The 16823-nt window shown below is 43.8% G+C and overlaps 1 protein-coding gene across 1 annotated transcript in view; it reads right to left on the bottom strand.

Annotated features, from left to right (window-relative positions):
- Positions 1 to 16823, bottom strand: part of ANXA13 (annexin A13) — a 66168-nt gene that overhangs the window by 1967 nt on the left and 47378 nt on the right. The window contains exons 8-10 of the mRNA XM_044294896.1: positions 15834 to 15935; positions 15268 to 15343; positions 4777 to 4889 (exon numbers count right to left, since the gene is read on the bottom strand). Of these exons, the coding sequence (XP_044150831.1) occupies positions 4777 to 4889; positions 15268 to 15343; positions 15834 to 15935 (291 nt within the window). The remainder of the gene's footprint in view (positions 1 to 4776; positions 4890 to 15267; positions 15344 to 15833; positions 15936 to 16823) is intronic.

The following is a 16823-nucleotide window of genomic DNA, read 5'->3' as shown; positions in this document are numbered from 1 at the left end:
CCTGCTGGAATTTTTTTACCAGGGACACATGATTACACCCATCAATGTTCTGGGGAGCATCCCTTGTTATTTTTAAGAGGAGGGTAAACGCAGGGCAGTCAGCCCAGGAACGAGGACAGGGAGTCTCCACCACAAGGGGACGTCCCTGGGCTGAGGTTATAGCCAGGGCGAGCTTAGGGAGAGTATAGGCATACCCACTCCTCCCCTCTGCTGCCCTGTGTTCACTCGTCCCTCTTTTAGTGTATTGACGACTAGCTCCCAGACATATCTTTGCATCTAATATTATTTGTTGTATGTCTTTTTCACTTATGCACTGGTGAACCACCACGGTGGTATTTTTTTATAATCTGATTAGTAAAAGTTATGTTTTAAAGGGATCAATACTGCTGGACATTATATAGTATTATATACAGTGCAGTAACCTACAATACTATATACAATGCAGTAACCTAAGGTACTATATACAATGCAGTAACCTAAGGTACTATATACAATGCAGTAACCTATAGTACTATATACAGTGCAGTAACCTATAGTACTATATACAGTGCAGTAACCTATGGTACTATATACAGTGCAGTAACCTATAGTACTATATACAGTCAGTAACCTACAATACTATATACAGTGCAGTAACCTAAGGTACTATATACAGTGCAGTAACCTAAGGTACTATATACAGTGCAGTAACCTATAGTACTATATACAGTGCAGTAAACTAAGGTACTATATACAGTGCAGTAACCTATAGTACTATATACAGTGCAGTAAACTATAGTATTATATACAATGCAGTAACCTATAGTACTATATACAATGCAGTAACCTATAGTACTATATACAGTGCAGTAACCTATGGTACTATATACAGTGCAGTAACCTATAGTACTATATACAGTCAGTAACCTACAATACTATATACAATGCAGTAATCTGTATTACTATATACAGTGCAGTAACCTATAGTACTATTTACAGTGCAGTAACCTATAGTACTATATACAGTCAGTAACCTACAATACTATATACAATGCAGTGATCTGTATTACTATATACAGTGCAGTAACCTAAGGTACTATATACAGTGCAGTAACCTATAGTATTATATACAATGCAGTAACCTATAGTTCTATATACAATGCAGTAACCTATAGTACTATATAAAGTGCAGTAAACTAAGGTACTATATACAATGTAGTAACCTACAGTACTATATACAGTGCAGTAAACTAAGGTACTATATACAATGCAGTAACCTATAGTTCTATATACGGTGCAGTAATCTATGGTACTATATACAGTGCAGTAACGTAAGGTACTATATAAAGTGTAGTAACCTATGGCACTATATACAGTGCAGTAACCTATGGCACTATATACAGTGCAGTAACCTATGGCACTATATACAGTGCAGTAACTTATGGCACTATATACAGTGCAGTAACTTATGGCACTATATACAGTGCAGTAACTTATGGCACTATATACAGTGCAGTAACCTATGGCACTATATACAGTGCAGTAACCTATGGCACTATATACAGTGCAGTAACTTATGGCACTATATACAGTGCAGTAACTTATGGTACCATATACAGTGTAGTAACCTTTGGTACTATATACAATGCAGTAACCTGTGGCACTATATACAGTGCAGTAACCTATGGCACTATATACAGTGCAGTAACCTATGGCACTATATACAGTGCAGTAACCTATGGCACTATATACAGTGCAGTAACTTATGGCACTATATACAGTGCAGTAACCTATGGTACCATATACAGTGTAGTAACCTTTGGTACTATATACAATGCAGTAACCTAAGGTACTATATAGAGTGCAGTAAACTAAGGTACTATATACAGCGTAGTAACCTATGGTACATATACAGTGCAGTAACCTAAGGTAATGGGCATTTCTACTCTGGAGGGGCACAATGGGCATTGCTAATGTCAAGGGGCACAATGGGCATTTCTTCTATGGATGGCGCAGAATGGGCATTTCTACTATGGAGGGGGCACAGTGCACAGAGGGCATTACTACTCTGAAGGGGGCACAGTGTACAGAGGGCATTACAACTCTAAAGGGGGCACAGTGCACAGAAGGCATTACTACTCTGAAGGGGGCACAGATGGCATTTTTACTGTGAAGAGGGCACAATGGGCATTACTAGCACAGAGGGTATTACTACTATTAAAGTGGCACAATGGGGATTTTTACAATGGAGGTGGCACAATGGGCATTGCTAATGTGAAGGGGCACAATGGGGATTTCTACTATGGAGGGGGCACAATGGGCATTTCTACTCTGGAGTGGGCACAGAGGGCATTGTTAATGTGAAGGGGCACAATGGGCATTTCTACTATGGAGGGGGCACAATGGGCATTTCTACTATGGAGAGGGCACAGTGCACAGAGGGATGGAGGGCATTATTCCTGTGAAGGAGGGACAATGGGCATTACTAGCACAGAGGGCATTACTACTATTAAGGGGGCACAATGGGGATTTTTACTATGGAGGGCGCACAATGGGCATTGCTTATGTGAAGGGGCACAATGGGGATTTCTACTGTGGAGGGGACACACTGGCATTTCTATTTTGGAGTGGGCACAGAGGGCATTGCTAATGTGAAGGGGGCACAATAGGCATTTCTACTATGGAGGGGGCACAACATTTCTACTATGGAGAGGGCATAGTGCACAGAGGGCATTACTACTCTGAAGGGGGCACAGTGCACAGAGGGCATTATTACTATGAAGGGGGCACAATGGGCATTACTAGCACAGAGAACATTACTACTATTAAGGGGGCACAATGGGCATTTCTACTGTGGAGGGGGAACAGAGGGCATTATTACTGTGAAGGGGGCACAATGGGCATTACTACTATTAAGGGGGCTCAATGGACATTATTACTATTAAGGGGGCACAATGGGCATTATTACTGTGAAGGGGTACAATGGGCATTACTAGGGTCACAGATAGGGCAATACTACTGTGAGGGGGCATTTAGGGTATTCATAGTCTGTGGGGAGGAACTAGGGAGACATCACAATGTGTCAGGGGCACTAAGGAGCATCATAAGGTCTGGGGGCACCAAGTGATCACCCTGCTGTGAGGGTACACTTAGCGGTATCATACTCTGTGGAGCACTAAAGGGATATCATACTGTCTGAGGAGCATTAAATGGGCATCGTTATTGTTAGGGAGCACTGAAAGGACATTCTTACTGTAAGTAAGCCCTTGCCTGTACTGTAAGCCATTGCCTGTGCCTGTGCCGGGAGCCGGTCTGAAATGAAATGCAGTCACCGGGAGCAGGCAGTTCCGTGAACAGTCGCCGGGGGCCTTCATCGGGCTGTTCTCTGAACTGCCTGCTCCCGGTGACTACATTTGATTTCAGACCGGCTCCCGACACAGCACAGGTAAGGGCTTACCTGTGCATCGCCGGACGGGTGAGTCTACCTTACTAAAGATGGCAGCCTGCATGTGTTCGCTGGCGAATACTGCAAACTGACCAAAACTGGTGTGGATTACTGAAAAAAAATTATAATAATAATGCAGCGCTACACGCCAATGGTGTTGTAAAGGTATGTGGACCTTTAGAAAAAGTACTTGAGTACCCCTGCTATACACAGTAGTATGATATATAATACTATACACAGTATGATGTATAATACTATACAGCGTAGTATGATATATAATACTATATACAGTTGTATGATATACTATATACAGTAGTGTAATATATAATGCTATACACAGTAGTATGATATATAATGCTATACACAGTAGTATGATATATAATGCCATACACAGTAGTATGATATATCATATTATGCACAGTAGTATGATATATAATACTATACACAGTAGTATGATATATAAAACTATATACAGTTGTATGATATATAATACTATACACAGTTGTATGATATACTATACACAGTAGTATGATATATAATGCTATACACAGTAGTATGATATATAATGCTATACACAGTAGTATGATATATCATATTATACACAGTAGTATGATATATAATACTATATACAGTTGTATGATATACTATACACAGTAGTATGATATATAATACTATGCACAGTAATGTGCAGTACAGTCTGTACATTGTGTGGCCAGCGGTATCTACTGGACATAGATGAATACAATGCACGTCCCGGCGTTCCCTCTCCTGTATGTCCTCATCATGTCTGTCTTTTCCCAAGACTTTCCTAATTTCTGGCTGAAGTCTATAGCAAACACCACAAGGGGCCTCATCTCTACAGCCGTACGGCGGGTATTGTATGTTGTGGACATAATGTCTCTGCCCCCTAGTGTTTAAAAGAGGTAATGAGACTGTTTTTTTTTATTAATTTTTTTATTTTTTACAGTTTTTTTTATGAACCTTTTTTTAACCCTTTGTATTAATTATTCATATTTGTACTTTATATAATACCATAGTACATACACTTTTCTAATGTACTAATAAGTACACAGTCAGTTTGTAGGGCAATAGTATACTACAGTCATCATAGACCTATTAACGGACCCTGTACTGTCCACCTACAGTCTATAAGGTATGGGTATAGACTACATCACTGGGTATGAAGATGATGGAAGGAATGACTATTGCAGACTGCTACTTAGTGCAGTTCTTTTAACTCTAACCAGCCACTAAGATACGTCAAAATAACTTTTCGAATCAGAATGATGGATATAAAAACGAGATTGTGTCACAGGCGTATATGTCTACCATAGATTCCAGGAGTCTCTTACCTCCGCCCTGGTGACAAGAATTCGGATTAATGCGTCTTCGTCTGTTCCAGCTCCCTTCATGGCTTTGTTAAGTTTCTTGGCAAAATATCCTTGACAATCCTTTGTGCATTGTACTAAAAAATAGAAAAAAATGGAATATGGTTTATAGTATTAATGCTGAAAGTGCCATGACTGGTCCCGATGTATTAATTAGGTACCGAATGCTGAAAAATTATTTGCTCTGAATTTTATAAAATATCTTTATAGTGATCAAAGGTCCATTTTCCTGATACAGAGCTCCAAATCCCCTGCATAGACACAGAAGTTATAACTCTGCATTGCAGTCACCACTAGGGGGAGCTCAGGAGCTTACTGCATACAATTTATATTTCAAGCTTAAATAGGTTTTCCGGGAATAGAATACTAATGGTCCTATTGCAGTGACCCTGAGGATCACTGCTAATAGGGTTATTATTGTGGATCACTGCTAAAAGGGTTAATGTTTACTGTGATGAGGATTTGTGCACTGTGAATCCCAAAGGGTTATACTCAGGTTGCAGTCTTCAGTTAGTTGCCAGGAGACAGGCTGGCTATGCTCTCCTGGTTTGTACAGGAGAGAGTTAGCTGCTAAACAGGCAAGCAACAAGACCTGCTTTGATGTGCTCTGTCAAGTAGGCCCTAAAGAGGAACTTATCCAGGAAAACACCATTCCTGAGAGTGGAAAATTGCTAGAAAGCAACTTTATTAAGGATCGCTCCCAGGGAGAAAGAAACCATAGAATATATTTACAGATGGTTGAGGACCAATTTAAGGCAGTGCTGGACTGGGACAATAAGGTAAACACATGTTTGTGAAGATAGACTTTACTGCTTGTGGTAAGGGTTATTTGCTTCGGGCAGCCGCCACACGTCTGAGACGGACTGGCTATCTGAATCTAAGGACTCAAGGAGGCCTACAACCATCATTGCTACCCCCTATATACAGCCTTTGGGAGAATCCTGAGAACTGTGCCTGCTGTTTGCATTTCTACTCTAACGCCCATCCTCTGCTCAGTAAAGAGAGAGAACTTATTCTAACCAAACGGGCCTGGTCATTGCCTCCTCCACCATGTGTCCTGAAGCTGCTCTTCTGCCTTGCACCCCAGCCACCACCAGGAAGGAGGCCCCCAAAAGTCGAAGGTGTGCCCCAAAGGGAAGTAAGGGTGCGCCCCTCCCATCACTGGGAGTGCCAGGGTGAGGACTACCACCATGGGTACTGCTACTCCTATCCTCGCCTCCGCAACCACTCCCGTCCTCCCTGCTCTCACCTCCCCTGCGGGCTCGCACTATCCCCAGGATAGGTCATTAGTATCAGACCAGTGGGGGTCCAACTCCCAGAACCGCCAGCAAGCACCTGTCAGCCGCTGATAGGGGGACTCACCATGTGAGAAGGTGTCGCCCAATTTAGACAGTCCCTATAGTACAGCGGATAACATTTTAGTCAGGAGCAGCAGAGACGTGAATTGCCTTCACATTAATAATCTTGTTTGTACGATAATAAGCTATTTCCTCACAGTACAAGCAGCGGGGGCGGCGGGCACAGACCACTTAAACCCGCTGACACATGACTCATACAGACAGTTGCCAGGAATTCCATTTTGGGAACATGTCAATGCAGTCTCACGCATGTCCTGCCCCGATCCTGACCCGGATCCTTCTCCCAGCGGAGCTTTGCTAGTGTCTGACCCTAGTGACGTTTCATAATCACATTAAGGGAAATGTACAAATCATTCTGCTTGATGCTTGGGGTCCAGTCATTAGCAGCGGCAGCTATGAGTCCAAGCATGCTGGGAATAGTAGTCAATATATAACTCGATAGTAAAACTGGATTCACATATGGTATATCCTCTGCAGAATTTCTTCTGCGGAAACACTTTAGAAGCGTACGCTACATGTGTTGCAGAATTTTATCACAGACTTAAAGGGGTTATCCAAGATCTAAAATGCCCCCCATATGCCCGGGCCCCTTACCTCGCTCCCCGGCACCCACGTCACTCCCGATGCCCGCCGCTGCATCCCCCGTCACACGGATGAAAAACCCTGGTGTCTGTGGGTAGTCAGCCAATAGCAGTCAGCGACGGGAACAAGTCTCCCTAGCATCGCGGGTGATACTAGGGAGGCTCGTTCTCGTCGCGGCCTGCTATTGGCTGCCTCCCCGAAGACGGATGTTTTCATCCGCGCAACGGAGAGATGCAGCGGCAGCCATGCGGGCATCAGGACTGACGCAGGTGCCGTGAAGTGAGGTGAGTACAACCTCTGTGAGGGGCCCGGGCATATGGTGGGGCATTACAGAATTCTTGGATAACCCCTTCAAGTACTATTTGAAATTCTGCACTAAAACTGAGAAGATTCCTCAACTTGCTGCAGGACCACTTTATGGGCCAGTTTGTAGAAGCTCCCACTGGGGGCGATGCTCTGTTGGATCTGGTAATCTCTAATGATGGTAATGTTACTGTTTGAGAAACACTAGGTAATAGTGACCACAATATAATTATATTCCCCCTAAACTATAAGAAGCAAACTCTGTCAGGCAGAGCAAAGACACTGAATTTCAAAAAGGCAAATTTCCCTGGGTTATGGGCAGCATTTCAGGGCATAGACTGGGAGCAGCTACTGTCACATAATAATACTGAGGATAAATGGGAGAGATTCAAATCCACATTGAGTAATTGCACTAAAAAAAAATTATTCCTTTAGGTAACAAGTATAAGCGGCTAAAATTAAACCCCCCGTGGCTTACAGCTACTGTAAAAAGAGCGATAAAAGACAAAAAAGGCATTTAAAAAACACAAATCTGAGGGGTCAGCTGTAGCGTTTGAAGATTACAAAGGGGTTAATAAAATCTGTAAAAAGGAGATAAAATTAGCAAAAATACAAAACAAACAGCAGGTAGCAAAAGAAAGCAAAATAAATCCCAAAAAGTTTTTAAAATATATAAATGCTAAAAAACCAAGGTCTAAGCAGGTAGGTCCCCTAAATAATGGTAAAGGGGGGTAGTCACTGAAGTTAAGGAAAAGGCAGAGTTACTAAAAAGGTTTATTAGCTCTGTATATACAAAAGAAGGGGCGCGGGGGTTGTTAGTACATCCAGTGATATACTCAATTGGCTAATTGTAGATATGGTCCAAGATAAGTAAAATAAGGTAAATGTGAACAAGGCTCTGGGTTCAGATGGATTACATCCAAGAGTTCTTAACCCTTTGGCTACCGGAGGTTTTTTCATTTTTTCGATTTCATTTTTCTTCCCTATATTCCGTGAGCCATAACTTTTTTTATTTTACCGGTCACATAGCTGTATGAGGGATTATTTTTTGCGAGACAAGTTGTACTTTCTAATGCCACCCTTAATTATGGTATAAAATGTTGTGGGAAGTGGTAAAAAAAATTCCAAATAGGGTGGAATTGGAAAAAAAACTGAATCCCCCACCGTTTTACGGGTTATGTTCCCACTGCATTTTGTTTACGGCAAAACTGACCCATGCCATTCACATGTACGGCGCTCAGGGCCGGCTCTATAATAAGCCAGACCAAGCGGCTGATTGAGGGCGCAGAGAAGGGGGGGGGGGGCGGCGCCTGAGCTAAAAAATTATTATTATTTTATTTATATTTTTTTTAATACATAACTTGCAGACTTGCCCAGCTGGGCGGCAGGCAACAGCAACTGGTGTAGACTGGGGAGCAGAGGTCTGGAGACTGGAGGCGGAGCTGTTATTGGTGAGTAACTGTGTGGGCAAATGTCTCTGAGTAGTCTGTCTGTGCGGCCCGCAGGGAGAAATGTACATGATGGAGGGGGGAGAAATGTACATGATGGAGGGGGGAGAAATGTAACAACATAGATGGAAGGGGGAGAAATGTGACAATATGGATGGAGGAGGAGAAATGTGACAACATGGATGGAGGGGGAGAAATGTGACAACATGGATGGAGGGGGAGAAATGTGACAACATGGATGGAGGGGGAGAAATGTGACAACATGGATGGAGGGGGAGAAATGTGACAACATGGATGGAGGGGGAGAAATGTGACAACATGGATGGAGGGGGAGAAATGTGACAACATGGATGGAGGGGGAGAAATGTGACAACATGGATGGAGGGGGAGAAATGTGGCAACATGGATGGAGGGAGAGAAATGTGGCAACATGGATGGAGGGGGAGAAATGTGAGGGCTGATGTGACATAGGTGATTTGACATGGAGGGGGAAACATGTGACATGGAGGGGGAGAAATGTGACATGGAGGGCTAATGTGACATAGGTGATTTGACATTCAGGGGGAGAAATGTGACATGGGTGGCTGATGGCTGACATGGGTGGCATGATGGCTGACATGGAGGCATGATGGCTGACATGGGGGGCATGATGGCTGACATGGGGGGCATAATGGCTGACATGGGGGGCATAATGGCTGACATGGGGGGTCTGATCTGAGGTCTGAATAACATTGGGGGTCTGATTGCTGGTCTGACCTGAGGTGTAATGGAAAATCTTTTTTTCTTATTATCCTCCTCTAAAACCTAGGTGCGCCTTATGGCCGGTGCATCTTATAGGGCGAAAAATACAGTCCTCAAACCAGCGATTGTCTAAAGCAGAGCGAAGATACTAGGACCACACAGAGGAGAAGCCAGCTGATGCAGACGGGACCAGGGCCAGGTGAGCTGCGGGGAGGGGGTGTCAAAATGTAGCTTCGCTTGTGTTGGCAACAATCATTGCACCGGCCCTGACGGTGCTGGTAGCCTAAGGGTTAAAGAGCTCAGTTCAGACATTGCTGTGCCCCTGTTTTATAATTTTTAAAGATTCTCTAGGTACTGGTACAGTGCCAAGTGATTGGCGCAAGGCAAATGTGGTGCCCATATTAAAAAAAAAATCAAGGTCCTCCACAGGACCAATAGGCTTGGAAAGTATAGTTTGTAATTGGATTGAAAACTGGCTGACGGACCGTGTCCAGAGAGTTATGGTTAATGATTCCTATTCAGAATGGTCCCGGGTTATAAGTGGTGACCCCAAGGTTCAGTGCTGGGTCCTCTATTATATAATTTATTTATTAATTATATTGAGGACAGGATTAATAGCACCATGTCTATTTTTGCAGATGACACTAAACTGTGTAGAACTGTACAGTCTATGGAAGATGTCCATAAACTACAAGCTGACTTGGACACTGAGTGATTGGGCATCAACTTGGCAAATGAGGTTCAATGTGGATAAATGTAAAGTTATGCATCTTGGTAGTAATAATCTCTGTGCTTCATATGTCCTAGGTGATGTAGCACTGGGAGAGTCACTTATAGAGAAAGATTTGGGTGTCCTTGTAGATGGTAGATTAAATTACAGCATACAATGTCAATCAGCTGCTTCTAAGGCCACCAGGATATTGTCATGCATTAAACGAGGCATGGAATCGCGGGGCAGGGATGTAATATTACCACTTTACAAAGCGCTGGTGCAGCCTCATCTGGAATATGCAGTTCAGTTCTGGGCACCAGTCCATAAAAAGGAAGCTCTGCAGCTGTAAAAAGTACAGAGGAGAGCGACTAAACTGAGAAGGGGCATGAAGGGTTTTAGTTATGAAAAAAGATTAAAAGAATTTAATTTATTTAGTCTTGGAAAAAAAAACGTTTAAGGGGGGGACATGATTAACCTATACAAATATAAAAATGGGCTGTACAAAAAATACTGTGAAAAACTGTTACATGTAAAAGCCTTCAAAAGACAAGGGGGCCCTGCCTCCGACTGGAGAAGAAAACGTTCAGTCTCCAGAAGCATCAAAGCTTCTTTACTGTAAGAACTGTGAATCTGTGGAATAGACTTATTCAGGACGTGGTCACAGCAGGAACAGTAGACAGTTTCAAAAAGGGTTTAGATGAATTCTCAAAAATAAACAACATTAATGTTTATAAAAATGTGTATAAATCTTAGTTTAATTTCCTTCTAGGATTCGTTTCCCCACCTATACCTTGGTTGAACTTGATGGACTTATGTCTTTTTTCAACCGTATTAACTATGTAACTATCTAACTGTCAGCAGGAGCAACCCTATTAAACCAGGCACAATGGTAGGGCAGACCTTTCTTTAGCAGATCAGTTGCGAGGTTACCAATTAGATGACTGTCCGATCCTACTGAAATCAGGTTTGGACGACATTCATCTAATGCATATGGCCACCTTTAGGCTACCTATGCAGAAAATCCTCACGAAATCCACATAAAGTGAATATTGTCAACTAAAGTACTGCATACGAAGGCACAGAGAAAAAAAAAACATACCGTGTGGTGCTGGGAGCTCCTTCAAAGAGCAGCAAACCCAGAAAGTCAATGATCTTTTTGTTGGTATAGCACTCCCGCAGGAATAAAGAGGCATTACAGGGTATACAGAGAATTCCATGGGTGTCTAGTATTTTGTATGGACCTCCACGGTCCTCCAGAGACAAGGACTACACTTTATCTTCTCACAAATCCAGCTGTGTGAACATACAGTATGATTCTTTTTAGCCCATTCACATCTAGAGCTGCATTCTTAATTCTTGAGGTGGCTATACACATTAGAAGAATGTCATCCAAAACCCGATTTTGGCAGGACTGGACAACCATCGAATTTGTATGCGGGTGTCCCAACTCTACCATGACAAGGGAAAAAGGGCCGGACATGTTGCCCAGTCGTTTTGTGTGTGTCTGGCAGCAGCTTATTTTCCTCTTGAGCCAAGAGTGCATGTTTACAGGGAAGTCAGAAGGAATAGCACCTGAAGGAGTGTTTGACCGACACCATTATATGGTACATGGCCACGGCAGTGGGGGCAGAGGCACTGTATTAACAGATTTGGTTTAGGACTAGCCTAATGGCGTTATCCTGGCAGTCTCCTGGTATTCACCCTTTAACCCCTGTACAGAGATCCGGACTTCAGTGCAGGGGAACTACCAGGCTAATACCTGCTGGAATAGCCTCTGTGTGACTGACAGCTGACCCAAGGCAGTCAGAGACATTGGTGCGGGGCACCGAGGGGTCAGGTAAGATCATGGACGGACTAGGAACTTAAAGTAGCCCTAAAAGTGGACCCATGTTGTAGGCAGGTTCAAATTTACAGAAGGTGGGGCAATAAAAGTAGGCAAGGACAAAAGAATTAGGCAGAGCCTGCAATACTGTAGTGCAGCACAATATACTGCCCCAGCAGAACCAAATACCACAGTGCAGCACAAAATACTGCCTCTACAGAAGCAAGTGCCGTGCCACACAAAATACTTCTGCTCTAAGCACAGTATTCAACTGTATTACTGTCCTGAGGACGGTGATACAGTTGAGTTCAGGAGGGCACTTGCAATCATTGGAAAGGTACATATGTACCGGATGCCCTTAGCATTAATTAATGCTAAAAGGATCAGATCAATATGTACACATCTGGCAGCCATGAGGAGGGCTCAGGCGGCCCCCTGGGCATCGACCCACCAGGAAATTTACCTGTAGGGTCTATGGCCAGTTCGCCCCTTGGGCAAAATCATAGTCGGGAACAGGATGAGGTCAGGGCTGGCGGAGTACATGCTATACGGTAATCTGTTGTCACAGTGTAGGGGGAGGGGAGGAACACCAGAATGACAACAGAAGGAAAATGACCAGGAACTAGGCCTCAAGGCTAGGGAAAGGGAAATGGTGACCATCTAAGGAAGCCCTTAACCTAGCCCTGACTCCTGTCAGTATATATAGACCCTGAAGGTGGGAATATTCATACACCGGAAACCTAGTCCACAGTAACCCTGAAAATCCCTAGGATTAGTGACAGGGTCTGAGACTACTGGTTCCTTCCCAGATGAATGAACCAGCGTCTCCCTGAGGCCTAGTAAACAACAAGCAAATGGGAGCAACAAAATACCAAGAGAAGTACACTTAACTTCAACAGAAAATGGATGAGCAGGAACTCAGATGAGGACCACACACCAGCTCTTCCAACTCAAGGCAGAGAATATCAACCTCATGGTACGAAGTGTGAGTCCAGACTAAATACAGGAGCAGTAATGACCACAAGCTACCTGAGACAAGAGATGTGGTCATTACCAACAACACTGCAACAAGTGAAAACAGATAGGCTGTCAGATAACCTAATGTGCAGCCAGTCTCTTAGATCTTCTAACCTCTGTCACTGGAGGGACCGTGACATCTGTATGAGGTCAGGACAGGCAGTGAAGGGTCAATATGGAGGTCCGGCAGTGGAGGGTCAGAATACAGTAAATGGGCAGAGGTCAGTACACAGGCAGACAAGAGAATACAGCACACCTTTGCAGGAGCGTAGCAAGCTAAGGGACCTATTGCTTAGGTATTCTTCCACATGGGAAGGTGCCTTAAGGGGCAGAGGAGGTGCCCTAGGGGCAAAGGAGAAGAGACCTTGCCAACAAGCAGGCCCCAGCCTGCGTGTAGGGACAAAGCAAGCCCAGCCCAGAAGACACAAGGAGGTGGCTCTGGGCTGCTACGCAAACTAAGCAGGGCAGCAGTGGCTCGCAGCCTTCGATATATCTGCCACCTTTATCTTTCAAGCTGTAAGGTATCACCTGTTGGCTGGTCTACTGTCTAAGCATGCTCTGCTGTAGAGCATTGCAGGAGATGTAGTGTTTACACCAGCGTTCTATGTGACATCGCCCTCTAATACTCCATTCCAGCATGGAGGCTTTCAGCATATGGGCCAGGACCTCTAGAAGTTTCCCAAATTCTCTGCATAGTCTCCGACAGACAATAAATATTCATGGAATCACTGGGATCCATGTCTGAACATGTCAGTACAGATGGGTTACGCGTTTGGTTCCTGGCTCCCTGCCTCCCGAGCCAGCTGGGAGAATTGCACTAAGTACCTCTCACGCCAGAATAAAACAAAAGCCCTCACATAAGCTCCGCGACCACATCCTTCCAGACACGTCTACTTACAGTCCACCGCATTCTTGGATGCACACATCTCCTGGGATCTGGAACAGATTATTAACCCCTGACTTATCTCTCTGAGTTCTATGTACAGGTGATATCTCTCTGGGCATCGTGTGTGGATAAATCGTAGATTGTAACCCTCTTCCAAATAAAGGCACCTAACAGGGCATATTTAATAGAAGCGCCATACAGTGCCCATGTAGCATAGGTAGATAGTGTCCAAATACTACCACCATTCAGTGCCAAAACCAAACCATCCAGTGGCTCTGGTAATATTGTCATGGAGTGTCTACGTAATAACCCATACTATAGACATGATGGCCAAAAAAATGCGCCTATAAAATACTGAATTAATACCACAAGCCAGCAAGAAAGTTATGGAAATGTGTCATATTTGTATGGGTCAGTATGGCTGCTGGATTCAGAGCTTGGGGAATACTTCCATACAAATAGACTAGGTATTTGCGCACACATCTCTGCACACTACAGACAATATAGAAGCCCACATTAAAGGGGTTGCAGAATTTGTTCTTCAGTTATAAAATTCTCATGACTACCCATCCCCCACTGACTAGACTGCGAGTCCTACTGGCTCATTGGACTATCATCTGCAGTCATAAGATGGATCCAGCGAGTAGAATCTGTGAATTCTTTTATTTCAGATAGAAAATATTAAAATACACAGTGATAGGCTGACGCGTTTCGACCTAAGACCTTATCGGTTGAAACGAGTCAGTCTATCACCATGTCTGTGTGTGCATTTTAACATTCACTGATTTTACTCGCTGGATCTATTTGATTATTTTCAAAGGATTATCGTTGGGTGTGGAGTGGACACCTCCAGGATCCGTGCTTGAGAAGGCTAATTAAGGATATACCACCTGAGAGCTGGACTTCATCTACTACGTCCAGATATAATCAAAAGTGCCTTGCAGCTGAGAAGATGGGCAACCATATGGCTTAAAGATGATCATACACAGCTGGGCCTCCTGACCACAGCCGAGCATGCATGTTCTCGAGGCGGAGAGGTGAATAAGCTGCTGCCGGCACCACTGACAGCAGCTTATCTGCCTTGAGAACACAGGATCGGGCAGGTTAAATCCAACACTCCCCATCCTTGTTTTCCTCAACATCTGCCGAAACGAATGTTGACTGAAGATCTAAATGCTGCCTAAGCATCAGTGAACGGCAAGTTTGACTGATAATCCAAAGAGTATGGGGAGCTCCGGACTGTCGGAGAGCGAATGATTGGGCAAATGAGTGTCTGGCAGCAGCTTTCTCCTCTCTCCCCATCGAATACACATAGACACTTGGCCGAGTCAAACACTTATGTGTATGGGGAAGTCACGAGGGAGTCGGTAGTGATAGCTGTCAGCCGATCCATCTGTATGGCCACCTTTGAATCTCAGAAACGGCTGAACATTTTTAATAAAGACTAATTGAAAAAATTATTTTTTTAGCCCAAAATTAATAAAATGCAATTATATAAAAATGCCCCTGAAGGTGTACATAGCCTTTAAGAAACCTTAAAGAGGAGAATTTGATGTCCTGTAAGTGAATATTCCAATCACACGTACCAATTGTAAGATAAGCTTTCTTCAGGTTTCCGGATGTTTCACTTTTAATTGCATCTTCAATGTTTTTCCCGTGTAGCTGCGAAAAAGCAGAAACAGTAATTTATTAAAGGTTTTTTCTGGAATTGATGATTTGTCTTCAGCATAGGTCATCACTATCGGATCAGTGCGGGCTCTGTACATCCAATTATTCATCTTAAAGGGTATTCCCGTCTGAGACAATGGGGGCATATCGCTACACCAAAAACGGAGCGGGGGGCCAGAAGACCCCTGGTTTCCCCAAGTCCGGCCACCACCAAAGTGATCTCCCCATAGTACTGAATGGGAGCCCACCATGCTTACGCGGCCACCGATACCATTCATTTTTATGGGGTCAACGGAATTAGCCGAGCCAGCGCTCCCCTATGTTAAAGTGAATCTGTCACCTAAATATGGTGACCTATGTAAGGGTGATGTATTAGAGGGACAGTTCTATTCTACTAAATATTGGATATTGTAAAACTCATCATCATATCACACAGTCTTTACATCCAGGACCAGCGTAGCATATCAATGTCCATACCACGTACAATTTCATATGCTTTAAATGTGGCCTGTAGCTGCATGTAGTTCCTCGTTGCCAAGATAACATTAAACTCCGACTCATCTGTGCCCCATCGATTTGTACCGGCCTAGGGGGGAAAAAATGAAGAAATAAGCAAAATATATTTGGGTGGAGACAATCATGTGTAATGCATTATGGAGATTGCACTCATCCCATAGTAAACGTATATGTGCTCTTCAGTACAACGGTCACATAGATGGTAAATTTCTACCCACCCTGACACCCTTTCTGACTCCGCTTTTGCACAGAAATGTTTCCAAAAATTCTATATCACTTCTAGTACAGTTCATTTGCTCTTGCCTACATGAGGCAATTTTTGGATTCTTGGATCTAGCATAAAATTGGGCTCTAAAGTAAAGTTAGAGTGCTTATTCTCGTAATTCACGTATTTGCAGGAAAGTTTTTTGTACCCCCTTTCTAGAAGACAATTGGCAACTAACACACGGAGGTTCTGATGTTGTCTTTCTCTGGATCAACACAAGCCACACAGTCCAGCTGCCGCATGGGACCAAAACCTTGCCCATGCTGCCCAATGGCTATACGATTTTGCAGTAAAACTGTGTGGCCATTGGCCACGGTGGATTGCCTGGATTAAGGCAGCGTGTGACTGCCAGACCATGTGGCCTTACCCAAAAAGGAGGAACAGGAAACACATGTGTGTAATGACGAAGGGCCAGGTCAATATCGGTGGAGGCAAAAATCTGTGGTACCGCGGTTACCTCCCAAAACTGTGCAAATTAGGCTACTTTCACACTAGCTTTAAAGTTTTCCGGCATTGAGTTCCATCATAGGGGGCTCAATGCCGAAAAAAAAACGCTTCAGTTTTGCCCCCATTCATTATCAGGGACAAAACTGAACTGAACAGAACAGAATACTCCAAAATGCATTCCGTTCCGTTTAGTTGTGTTCCCAGACTGGAGAGCAAACCGCAACAGGTTGTATTTTGCTTTCCGTC

This window comes from Bufo gargarizans, chromosome 5 (genome assembly GCF_014858855.1).
Source record: "Bufo gargarizans isolate SCDJY-AF-19 chromosome 5, ASM1485885v1, whole genome shotgun sequence".
Classification (NCBI taxonomy): domain Eukaryota; kingdom Metazoa; phylum Chordata; class Amphibia; order Anura; family Bufonidae; genus Bufo; species Bufo gargarizans.
The sequence above is the reverse complement of the archived record's forward strand: the minus strand, read 5'-3'. Positions and strand labels throughout refer to the sequence as shown.